At 46.6% G+C, this 12,468-nt stretch overlaps 1 protein-coding gene across 1 annotated transcript in view; it reads left to right on the top strand.

Annotated features, from left to right (window-relative positions):
* The window catches only part of LOC129813677 (retinal-specific phospholipid-transporting ATPase ABCA4-like), a 115,317-nt gene that overhangs the window by 3,599 nt on the left and 99,250 nt on the right, over positions 1 to 12,468 (top strand). The window contains exons 3-6 of the mRNA XM_055866079.1: positions 127 to 268; positions 3,299 to 3,438; positions 3,690 to 3,817; positions 6,778 to 6,975. Coding sequence (XP_055722054.1) covers positions 127 to 268; positions 3,299 to 3,438; positions 3,690 to 3,817; positions 6,778 to 6,975 — 608 coding nt within the window. The remainder of the gene's footprint in view (positions 1 to 126; positions 269 to 3,298; positions 3,439 to 3,689; positions 3,818 to 6,777; positions 6,976 to 12,468) is intronic.

Consider the following 12,468-nt stretch of genomic DNA (forward strand, 5'->3'; position numbering starts at 1 on the left):
TGATAAGGCCTTTAAAGGTTGTTTTTAGTGAGAACCAGGTGTGACTGCTTCTCACGTTACTTCAGGGGTCAAGTACTTCATATATTTGTTATGCTTTGTCTTTTCACTCCCTGTCTGTCTCTCCAGGTCACTTCCCCAACAAGGCCATGCCTTCCACAGGTATCATCCCCTGGATCCAGGGTATCTTCTGTAACGCCAACAACCCCTGTTTCAAACACCCTACAAGGGCAGAGGGCCCTGGGGTGGTCTCCAACTACAACAACTGCATGTGAGATACCTTATAACCGGTTATAACCCCTTATAACCCCTCATAACCCACCGTATGTGAGCTCAACAACTATCCCTCCTCTCTTCCCCACTTTCCTTCTGAGTCTCTCATCCGTCTCTCCTCTCTTCAACTACAACAACTACATGTGAGATCCAGGATAGTGTACATCTTGCTCCCTACTTTTTGTAGCTCATCTGTCCTTTATTACAACTTTCTCCTTTCTCATCCTTCTCTTCCTTCTCTTCTCATCCTTCTCTTCCTTCTCTTCTCATCCTTCTCTTCTCTTCCTCATCCTTCTCTTCCTATCCTTCTCTTCTCCTCTTTCTTTTCTTCTTCAGTATCTCATCGTTCTCTTCCTAGATCTCTCTCCCCCTCTCTCCTCTCTCTTTTCTTCTTCAGTATCTCATCGTTCTCTTCATATCCTTCTCTTCCCCTCTCTGCTCTCTCCTTTCTTCTTCAGTATCTCATCATTCTCTTCCTAGATCTCTCTTCCCCTCTCTCCTCTCTCTTTTCTTCTTCAGTATCTCATCATTCTCTTCCTAGATCTCTCTTCCCCTCTCTCCTCTCTCTTTTCTTCTTCAGTATCTCATCGTTCTCTTCCTGTCCTTCTCTTTCCCTCTCTCCTCTCTCTTTTCTTCTTCAGTATCTTATCCTTCTCTTCCTTCTCTTCTCATCCTTCTCTTCTTTTCCTCATCCTTCTCTTCCTATCCTTCTCTTCCCCTCTCTGCTCTCTCCTTTCTTCTTCAGTATCTCATCGTTCTCTCCCTATCCTTCTCTCCCCCTCTCTCCTCTCTCTTTTCTTCTTCCGTATCTCATCGTTCTCTTCCTATCCTTCTCTTCCCCTCTCTCCTCTCTCCTTTCTTCTTCAGTATCTCATCGTTCTCTTCCTATCCTTCTCTTCCCCTCTCTCCTCTCTCCTTTCTTCTTCAGTATCTCATCATTCTCTTCCTAGATCTCTCTTCCCCTCTCTCCTCTCTCTTTTCTTCTTCAGTATCTCATCGTTCTCTTCCTAGATCTCTCTTCCCCTCTCTCCTCTCTCTTTTCTTCTTCAGTATCTCATCGTTCTCTTCCTAGATCTCTCTTCCCCTCTCTGCTCTCTTCTTTATTCTTCAATATCTCATCGTTCTCTTCCTAGATCTTTCTCGGGGGTTTTCTCGTTTGGGTAAAAGTCCGTCCTCTGTCCTTTCTTCTCCATCCTCTCTCCTCAGTGACCCGGAAACCGATAAGTGGTTGAGTGGCTGAGGAATGTGTCAATTCGTTAGTAGGCAAATGGAACAGTGGCCTCCTCGTTAGCCACCTTTCATCGAGAATACTCATGTAAATTTTGGGATTCACCCCTGTAAACGTTTCAGTTTCTTCCCTCTCTCCCTCACTGTCTCTGTCTCATCCCTCTCTCCCCCACCGTCTCTCAGTCTCATCCCACTCTCCCTCACCATCTCTGTCTCATCCCTCTCTCCCTCACAGTCTCTGTCTCATCCCACTCTCCCTCTCGTCTCTCAGTCTCATCCCACTCTCCCTCCCCGTCTCTCAGTCTCATCCCTCTCTCCATCTCCCAGTCTCTTCCCTCTCGCCCTCAGTCTCTGTCTCATCCTTCACTCCTTCATTGTCTCTATCTCATCCCTCTCTCCCTCCCCGTCTCAGTCTCATCCCTCTCTCCCTCTCCGCCTCTGTCTCATCCCTCTCTCCCTCTCTGTGTCTCAGTCTCAACCCCCTCTCCCTCTCTCTGTCTCATCCCTCTCTACTTCACCGTCTCTCAGTCTCATCCCTCTCTGTCTCTCACTCTCATCCCTCTCGTATCTCGTCTCTCAGTCTCATCCCTCTCTCCCTCACCGTCTCTGTCTCATCACTCTCTCCTTCAACCTCTCATCCTTTTCTCTATTACCACCTAGAAGAACATGTTTTTTTTACTCTGATGTTCTGCTGGGTTCTCCATGGTTCCATGCTGTTAATTCAGATGTTCTGCTGGGTTCTCCATGGTTCTGTGCTGTAGACTCAGATGTTCTGCTGGGTTCTCCATGGTTCTGTGCTGTAGACTCAGATGTTCTGCTGGGTTCTCCATGGTTCTGTGCTGTAGACTCAGCTGTTCTGCTGGGTTCTCCATGGTTCTGTGCTGTTAATTCAGATGTTCTGCTGGGTTCTCCATGGTTCTGTGCTGTAGACTCAGATGTTCTACTGGGTTCTCCATGGTTCTGTGCTGTAGACTCAGATGTTCTGCTGGGTTCTCCATGGTTCTGTGCTGTAGACTCAGATGTTCTCCTGGGTTCTCCATGGTTCTGTGCTGTAGACTCAGATGTTCTGCTGGGTTCTCCATGGTTCTGTGCTTTAGACTCAGATGTTCTCCTGGGTTCTCCATGGTTCTGTGCTGTAGACTCAGATGTTCTGCTGGGTTCTCCATGGTTCTGTGTTGTAGACTCAGATGTTCTGCTGGGTTCTCCATGGTTCTGTGCTTTAGACTCAGATGTTCTCCTGGGTTCTCCATGGTTCTATGCTGTAGACTCAGATGTTCTGCTGGGTTCTCCATGGTTCTGTGCTGTAGACTCAGATGTTCTGCTGGGTTCTCCATGGTTCTGTGCTGTAGACTCAGATGTTCTGCTGGGTTCTCCATGGTTCTGTGCTTTAGACTCAGATGTTCTGCTGGGTTCTCCATGGTTCTGTGCTGTAGACTCAGATGTTCTCCTGGGTTCTCCATGGTTCTGTGCTGTAGACTCAGATATTCTGCTGGGTTCTCCATGGTTCTGTGCTGTAGACTCAGATGTTCTCCTGGGTTCTCCATGGTTCTGTGCTGTAGACTCAGATGTTCTGCTGGGTTCTCCATTGTTCTGTGCTGTAGACTCAGATGTTCTCCTGGGTTCTCCATGGTTCTGTGCTGTAGACTCAGATGTTCTGCTGGGTTCTCCATGGTTCTGTGCTGTAGACTCAGATGTTCTCCTGGGTTCACCATCGTTCGGTGCTTCAGATTCAGATGTTCGCTTGGTTCTTTCATGGTTCTATACTCAATTGTCTTTGTTGGTTCTATGTTCTGTGTTTTAGACTTGCGCGGTTCTGGGCTGACTCCAATGAGCTGTTGTTCGACGACCCAGAGTTCCAGCAGTTGGGTCGGCTGTGGGAGGACATGGCCGTCATGAACAACTTCATGGACACCATCTGTAACACACCAGAACAGATAGCAGGTACTGACAATAACCCTGCCCACCATGAGCCCAGGGATGTATTTATTAATGCAAACCGTAGTAAACCGTAAGAAAAAACATTACAACATAAAACATTTGTTTCTTTTCGGGGAAGTCCAGGTTAGTCGCTCCCCGTTTTGACTGTTTACTTCTGTTTGGTTCCGTTTGGTTCCTCCTCTTCCTCTCCTGCAGTAACACACCTCATCTTCATTCTCCCTCAGTATCCAAGCCATGTTTTGTTCCTGTTCCAGGTCGAGGTCTGAAGATAGAGGACATCCTGAAGGATGATGAGATATTGACGGCCTTCCTGCTGAGAGACGTTGGCCTGTCAGAGTCTGTGGTTCATCAGCTGGTCAACGCTCAAGTCCGTCCAGAACAGGTATATAGGCAGAACAGGTATACAGGTAGAACAGGTATATAGGTAGAACAGGTATATACGTAGAACAGGTATATATGTAGAACAGGTATACAGGTAGAACAGGTATATAGGTAGAACAGGTATATACGTAGAACAGGTATATATGTAGAACAGGTATATAGGTAGAACAGGTATATAGATAGAACAGGTATATAGGTAGAACAGGTATATATGTAGAACAGGTATATAGGTAGAACAGGTATATAGGTAGAACAGGTATATAGGTAGAACAGATATATAGGTAGAACAGGTATATAGGTTGAACAGGTTTATAGGTATATAGGTAGAACAGATATATAGGTAGAACAGGTATATAGGTAGAACAGGTATATAGGTAGAACAGGTATATAGGTAGAACAGGTATATAGGTTGAACAGGTATATAGGTAGAACAGGTATATAGGTAGAACAGGTATATAGGTAGAAAAGGTATATACGTATATAGGTAGAACAGGTATATATGTAGAACAGGTATATAGGTAGAACAGATATATAGGTAGAACAGGTATATAGGCAGAACAGGTATATAGGTAGAAAAGGTATATAGATAGAACAGATATATAGGTAGAACAGGTATATAGGTAGAACAGGTATATATGTAGAAAATGTATATAGGTAGAATAGGTATATAGGTAGAACAGGTATATAGGTAGAACAGGTATATAGGTTGAACAGGTATATAGGTAGAACAAGTATATAGGTATATAGGTAGAACAGGTATATAGGTAGAAAAGGTATATAGGTATATAGGTAGAACAGGTATATAGGTAGAACAGGTATATAGGTAGAACAGGTATATAGGTAGAACAGATATATAGGTAGAACAGGGAAATAGGTAGAACAGCTATATAGGTAGAACGGGTTATAGGTAGAACGGATATATAGGTAGAACAGGTATATAGGTAGAAAAGGTATATAGGTAGAAAAGGTATATAGGTAGAACAGGTATATAGGTAGAACAGGTATATAGGTAGAACAGATATATAGGTAGAAAAGGTATATAGGTATATAGGTAGAACAGGTATATAGATAGAACAGATATATAGGTAGAACAGGTATATAGGTAGAACAGGTATATAGGTAGAACAGGTATATAGGTAGAACAGATATATAGGTAGAACAGGTATATAGGCAGAACGGGTATATAGGTAGAAAAGGTATATACGTATATAGGTAGAACAGGTATATAGGTAGAACAGGTATATAGGTAGAACAGGTATATAGGTAGAACAGGTATACAGGTAGAACAGGTATATAGGTATATAGGTAGAACAGGTATATAGGTATACAGGTAGAACAGGTATATAGGTAGAACAGGTATATAGGTAGAACAGGTATATAGGTAGAAAAGGTATATAGGTGGAACAGGTATATAGGTATATAGGTAGAACAGGTATATAGGTAAAACAGGTATATAGGTAGAAAAGGTATATAGATAGAACAGATATATAGGTAGAACAGGTATATAGGTAGAACAGGTATATAGGTAGAACAGGTATATAGGTAGAACAGGTATATAGGTAGAACAGGTATATAGGTATATAGGTAGAACAGGTATATAGGTAGAAAAGGTATATAGATAGAACAGATATATAGGTAGAACAGGTATATAGATAGAACAGATATATAGATAGAACAGATATATAGGTAGAACAGGTATATAGGTAGAACAGGTATATAGGTAGAACAGGTATATAGGTTGAACAGGTATATAGGTAGAAAAGGTATATAGATAGAACAGATATATAGGTAGAACAGGTATATAGATAGAACAGATATATAGATAGAACAGATATATAGGTAGAACAGGTATATAGGTAGAACAGGTATATAGGTAGAACAGGTATATAGGTTGAACAGGTATATAGGTAGAACAGGTATATAGGTATATAGGTAGAACAGGTATATAGGTATATAGGTAGAACAGGTATATAGGTTGAACAGGTATATAGGTAGAACAGGTATATAGGTATAACAGGTATATAGGTAGAACAGGTATATAGGTAGAAAAGGTATATACGTATATAGGTAGAACAGGTATATAGGTAGAAAAGGTATATAGGTAGAACAGGTATATAGGTAGAACAGGTATATAGGTAGAACAGGTATATAGGTAGAACAGGTATATAGGTAGAACAGATATATAGGTAGAACAGGTATATAGGTATATAGGTAGAACAGGTATATAGGTAGAATAGGTATATAGGTAGAACAGATATATAGGTAGAACAGGTATATAGGTAGAACAGGTATATAGGTAGAACAGATATATAGGTAGAACAGGTATATAGGTAGAACAGGTATATAGGTAGAACAGGTATATAGGTAGAACAGGTATATAGGTAGAACAGATATATAGGTAGAACAGGTAGAACAGGTATATAGGTAGAACAGGTATATAGGTAGAACAGGTATATAGGTAGAACAGATATATAGGTAGAACAGGTAGAACAGGTATATATGTTGAAGAGGGTGGGGCTTAAGCTGCATCCCTGTCTCACCCCACGACCCTGTGTGAAGAAATGTGTGTGTTTTTTGCCAATTTTAACCGCACACTTGTTGTTTGTGTACATGGATTTTATAATGTCGTATGTTTTACCCCCAACACCACTTTCCATCAATTTGTATAGCAGACCCTCATGCCAAATTGAGTCGAAGGCTTTTTTGAAATCAACAAAGCATGAGAAGACTTTGCCTTTGTTTTGGTTTGTTTGGTTGTCAATTAGGGTGTCTCTCTCTCTCTCTCTCTCTCTCTCTCTCTCTCTCTCTCTCTCTCTCCTCTCTCCCTCTCTCTCTCTCTCTCTCTCTCTCTCTCTCTCTCTCTCTCTCTCTCTCTCTCTCTCTCTCTCCTCTCTTCTCTCTTCTCTCTCTCCTCTCTTCTCTCTTCTCTCTCTTCTCTTCTCTCTCTTCTCTCCCATGCAGTTTGCCCACGGTGTTCCAGACCTCCACTTGAAGGACATCGCCTGCAGCCAGGCTCTTCTGGAGAGGTTCATTATCTTTCCCAGCCGGAGAGGCATGTACGGAGTGCGTAACGCTATGTGTGCCCTGACACAGCAGCGCCTGCAGAAGATAGAGGACGTGCTTTATGCTAACGTTGACTTCTTCAAGATCTTCAGACTGGTACAGCATGATGGATGTCTTTCCTAGGCTCTCTCTGTGTGTGTCAATCTGTTTTACTCCCCCTCTCTCTCTCTCGTTTAGTGTCCCGGCCCTTCTCTATCTCTTCTCCCCTTCTCTCTCTCTCGTTTAGTGTCCCGGCCCTTCTCTATCTCTTCTCCCCCCCTCTCTCTCTCGTTTAGTGTCCCGGACCTTCTCTATCTCTTCTCCCCCCCTCTCTCTCTCGTTTAGTGTCCCGGACCTTCTCTATCTCTTCTCCCCTTCTCTCTCTCTCCTTTAGTGTCCCGGGCCTTCTCTATCTCTTCTGCCCCTCCCCCTCTCTCTCTCTCTCGTTTAGTGTCCCGGCCTTCTCTATCTCTTCTCCCCCCCTCTCTCTCTCCTTTAGCGTCCCAGTCGTCTCTATCTCTTCTCCCCCTCTCTCTCTCTCCTTTAGTGTCCCGGCCTTCTCTATCTCTTCTCCCCCTCTCTCTCTCTCCTTTAGTGTCCCGGCCTTCTCTATCTCTTCTCCCCCTCTCTCTCTCTCCTTTAGTGTCCCGGCCTTCTCTATCTCTTCTCCCCCTCTCTCTCTCTCCTTTAGCGTCCCGGTCTTCTCTATCTCTTCTCCCCCTCTCTCTCTCTCCTTTAGTGTCCCGGCCTTCTCTATCTCTTCTCCCCCTCTCTCTCTCTCCTTTAGCGTCCCGGCCTTCTCTATCTCTTCTCCCCCTCTCTCTTTCTCTTTCTAAAAATATTAATGTCCATTCTCTAATGTTTGCAGTTTCCACAAGTGGTCTTTAACTCAGTCCTGAGACACCAGCAAAAATAGTATTTTCATTTATCAGACTTTAATTTATCTGCATTTACAGCCTTTATATATTATCCTCACAATGAAGTGTTTTACCATTTTCCTTTCTGGACAACCGGGGCACTAAACAGATAGTTTTTACAAGTAGAACACAAAACAATTAGCCATAAACAATCGCTTTTATGAGTTTTATTGACAAATGTCAATCCATAAAATAAGGTCCGGCAAAACAAAATAAAAATATATTTATTTGAAAGTACAGAAATTGTTTACTCAGTGGGAAATTAATATCCAATTAGTCTGTGGAAACTTTGTGGAGTTTAGAATTTGTGATTGTAACTATGTGAGCTTATTACAGTATTACAGACACCATGTCCTGGGATTTACTATGATCTTCTATGTAGAAGAACCCCTTACAGTATTATAGACACTATGACCTGGGATTTACTATGGTCTTCTATGTAGAAGAACCCTTACAGTATTACAGACACCATGTCCTGGGATTTACTATGGTCTTCTATGTAGAAGAACCCCTTACAGTATTATAGACACTATGACCTGGGATTTACTATGGTCTTCTATGTAGAAGAACCCTTACAGTATTACAGACACCATGTCCTGGGATTTACTATGGTCTATGTAGAAGCACCCCTTACCTTCTACCGACTCTTGTATAGCTTGTGAGGTCATAGAACGTGTTACACGTGCGTGTTTGTGAGTCTCAGCTGTTCATAGACAGCTTTTAACAGTTTGTAACTCAAACCATTCGGACTTGAATGGGGATGCACCCTTGTCTCACAAACACAGCCCTCTTTGTCAGAGTTCAGTCCAGGGTATAGTCTCTCCTCTCTGTCTGTCAGAGTTCAGTCCAGGGTATAGTCTCCCCTCTCTGTGTGTCAGAGTTCAGTCCAGGGTATAGTCTCCCCTCTCTTTCTTTCGGAGTTCAGTCCAGGGTATAGTCTCCCCTCTTTGTCAGAGTTCAGTCCAGGGTATAGTCTCTCCTCTCTGTCTGTCAGAGTTCAGTCCAGGGTATAGTCTCCAGAAGGCAGGTGACTGGCTCAGCCAGGTTGGCATGGCGATAGAGCGATAGCCTCTTGGCCTATTTCCCTAATAGGATTAGTTAATGAGTTAGGCAACGCCCCTCCCCTCAGCTCACTCAGAGAGACACACTAAGAGGTGACAGGGCCATACACCTAGAGACAGGGCCATGTGTCACCTATAGGGAGAGGAGAGACAGGGCCATGTGTCACCTATAGGGAGAGGAGAGACAGGACCATGTGTCACCTATAGGCAGAGGAGAGACAGGGCCATGTGTCACCTATAGGCAGAGGAGAGACAGGACCATGTGTCACCTATAGGGAGAGGAGAGACAGGACCATGTGTCACCTATAGGGAGAGGAGAGACAGGGCCATGTGTCACCTGTAGGCAGAGGAGAGACAGGGCCATGTGTCACCTATAGGGAGAGGAGAGACAGGACCATGTGTCACCTATAGGGAGAGGAGAGACAGGGCCATGTGTCACCTATAGGGAGAGGAGAGACAGGACCATGTGTCACCTATAGGGAGAGGAGAGACAGGACCATGTGTCACCTATAGGGAGAGGAGAGACAGGGCCATGTGTCACCTGTAGGCAGAGGAGAGACAGGGCCATGTGTCACCTATAGGCAGAGGAGAGACAGGGCCATGTGTCACCTATAGGCAGAGGAGAGACAGGGCCATGTGTCACCTATAGGGAGAGGAGAGACAGGGCCATGTGTCACCTATAGGGAGAGGAGAGACAGGGCCATGTGTCACCTATAGGGAGAGGAGAGACAGGGCCATGTGTCACCTATAGGGAGAGGAGAGACAGGACCATGTGTCACCTATAGGCAGAGGAGAGACAGGGCCATGTGTCACCTATAGGGAGAGGAGAGACAGGACCATGTGTCACCTGTAGGCAGAGGAGAGACAGGGCCATGTGTCACCTATAGGGAGAGGAGAGACAGGGCCATGTGTCACCTATAGGCAGAGGAGAGACAGGGCCATGTGTCACCTATAGGGAGAGGAGAGACAGGGCCATGTGTCACCTATAGGCAGAGGAGAGACAGGACCATGTGTCACCTATAGGCAGAGGAGAGACAGGGCCATGTGTCACCTATAGGGAGAGGAGAGACAGGGCCATGTGTCACCTATAGGGAGAGGAGAGACAGGGCCATGTGTCACCTATAGGGAGAGGAGAGACAGGGCCATGTGTCACCTATAGGCAGAGGAGAGACAGGGCCATGTGTCACCTATAGGGAGAGGAGAGACAGGGCCATGTGTCACCTATAGGCAGAGGAGAGACAGGGCCATGTGTCACCTATAGGCAGAGGAGAGACAGGACCATGTGTCACCTATAGGGAGAGGAGAGACAGGGCCATTTGTCACCTATAGGGAGAGGAGAGACAGGGCCATGTGTCACCTATAGGGAGAGGAGAGACAGGGCCATGTGTCACCTATAGGGAGAGGAGAGACAGGGCCATTTGTCACCTATAGGGAGAGGAGAGACAGGGCCATGTGTCACCTATAGGCAGAGGAGAGACAGGGCCATGTGTCACCTATAGGGAGAGGAGAGACAGGACCATGTGTCACCTATAGGCAGAGGAGAGACAGGGCCATGTGTCACCTATAGGGAGAGGAGAGACAGGACCATGTGTCACCTATAGGGAGAGGAGAGACAGGGCCATGTCTCACCTGTAGGCAGAGGAGAGACAGGGCCATGTGTCACCTATAGGCAGAGGAGAGACAGGGCCATGTGTCACCTATAGGGAGAGGAGAGACAGGGCCATGTGTCACCTATAGGGAGAGGAGAGACAGGACCATGTGTCACCTGTAGGCAGAGGAGAGACAGGGCCATGTGTCACCTATAGGCAGAGGAGAGACAGGGCCATGTGTCACCTATAGGGAGAGGAGAGACAGGACCATGTGTCACCTATAGGGAGAGGAGAGACAGGGCCATGTGTCACCTGTAGGCAGAGGAGAGACAGGGCCATGTGTCACCTATAGGCAGAGGAGAGACAGGGCCATGTGTCACCTGTAGGCAGAGGAGAGACAGGGCCATGTGTCACCTGTAGGGAGAGGAGAGACAGGGCCATGTGTCACCTATAGGGAGAGGAGAGACAGGGCCATGTGTCACCTATAGGCAGAGGAGAGACAGGGCCATGTGTCACCTATAGGGAGAGGAGAGACAGGGCCATGTGTCACCTATAGGGAGAGGAGAGACAGGGCCATGTGTCACCTATAGGGAGAGGAGAGACAGGACCATGTGTCACCTATAGGCAGAGGAGAGACAGGGCCATGTGTCACCTATAGGGAGAGGAGAGACAGGGCCATGTGTCACCTATAGGGAGAGGAGAGACAGGACCATGTGTCACCTATAGGGAGAGGAGAGACAGGGCCATGTGTCACCTGTAGGCAGAGGAGAGACAGGGCCATGTGTCACCTATAGGGAGAGGAGAGACAGGACCATGTGTCACCTATAGGGAGAGGAGAGACAGGGCCATGTGTCACCTATAGGGAGAGGAGAGACAGGACCATGTGTCACCTATAGGGAGAGGAGAGACAGGACCATGTGTCACCTATAGGGAGAGGAGAGACAGGGCCATGTGTCACCTGTAGGCAGAGGAGAGACAGGGCCATGTGTCACCTGTAGGCAGAGGAGAGACAGGGCCATGTGTCACCTATAGGCAGAGGAGAGACAGGGCCATGTGTCACCTATAGGGAGAGGAGAGACAGGGCCATGTGTCACCTATAGGGAGAGGAGAGACAGGGCCATGTGTCACCTATAGGGAGAGGAGAGACAGGGCCATGTGTCACCTATAGGGAGAGGAGAGACAGGGCCATGTGTCACCTATAGGGAGAGGAGAGACAGGGCCATGTGTCACCTATAGGGAGAGGAGAGACAGGGCCATGTGTCACCTATAGGCAGAGGAGAGACAGGACCATGTGTCACCTATAGGGAGAGGAGAGACAGGGCCATGTGTCACCTGTAGGCAGAGGAGAGACAGGGCCATGTGTCACCTATAGGGAGAGGAGAGACAGGGCCATGTGTCACCTATAGGGAGAGGAGAGACAGGGCCATGTGTCAGCTATAGGGAGAGGAGAGACAGGGCCATGTGTCACCTATAGGGAGAGGAGAGACAGGACCATGTGTCACCTATAGGGAGAGGAGAGACAGGGCCATGTGTCACCTATAGGGAGAGGAGAGACAGGGCCATGTGTCACCTGTAGGCAGAGGAGAGACAGGACCATGTGTCACCTGTAGGCAGAGGAGAGACAGGGCCATGTGTCACCTATAGGGAGAGGAGAGACAGGGCCATGTGTCACCTATAGGGAGAGGAGAGACAGGGCCATGTGTCACCTATAGGGAGAGGAGAGACAGGGCCATGTGTCACCTATAGGCAGAGGAGAGACAGGACCATGTGTCACCTATAGGGAGAGGAGAGACAGGACCATGTGTCACCTATAGGCAGAGGAGAGACAGGGCCATGTGTCACCTATAGGGAGAGGAGAGACAGGACCATGTGTCACCTATAGGCAGAGGAGAGACAGGGCCATGTGTCACCTATAGGCAGAGGAGAGACAGGGCCATGTGTCACCTATAGGGAGAGGAGAGACAGGACCATGTGTCACCTGTAGGCAGAGGAGAGACAGGACCATGTGTCACCTATAGGGAGAGGAGAGACAGGACCATGTGT

Source organism: Salvelinus fontinalis, chromosome 17, assembly GCF_029448725.1.
Source record: "Salvelinus fontinalis isolate EN_2023a chromosome 17, ASM2944872v1, whole genome shotgun sequence".
In the NCBI taxonomy this organism is placed as follows: domain Eukaryota; kingdom Metazoa; phylum Chordata; class Actinopteri; order Salmoniformes; family Salmonidae; genus Salvelinus; species Salvelinus fontinalis.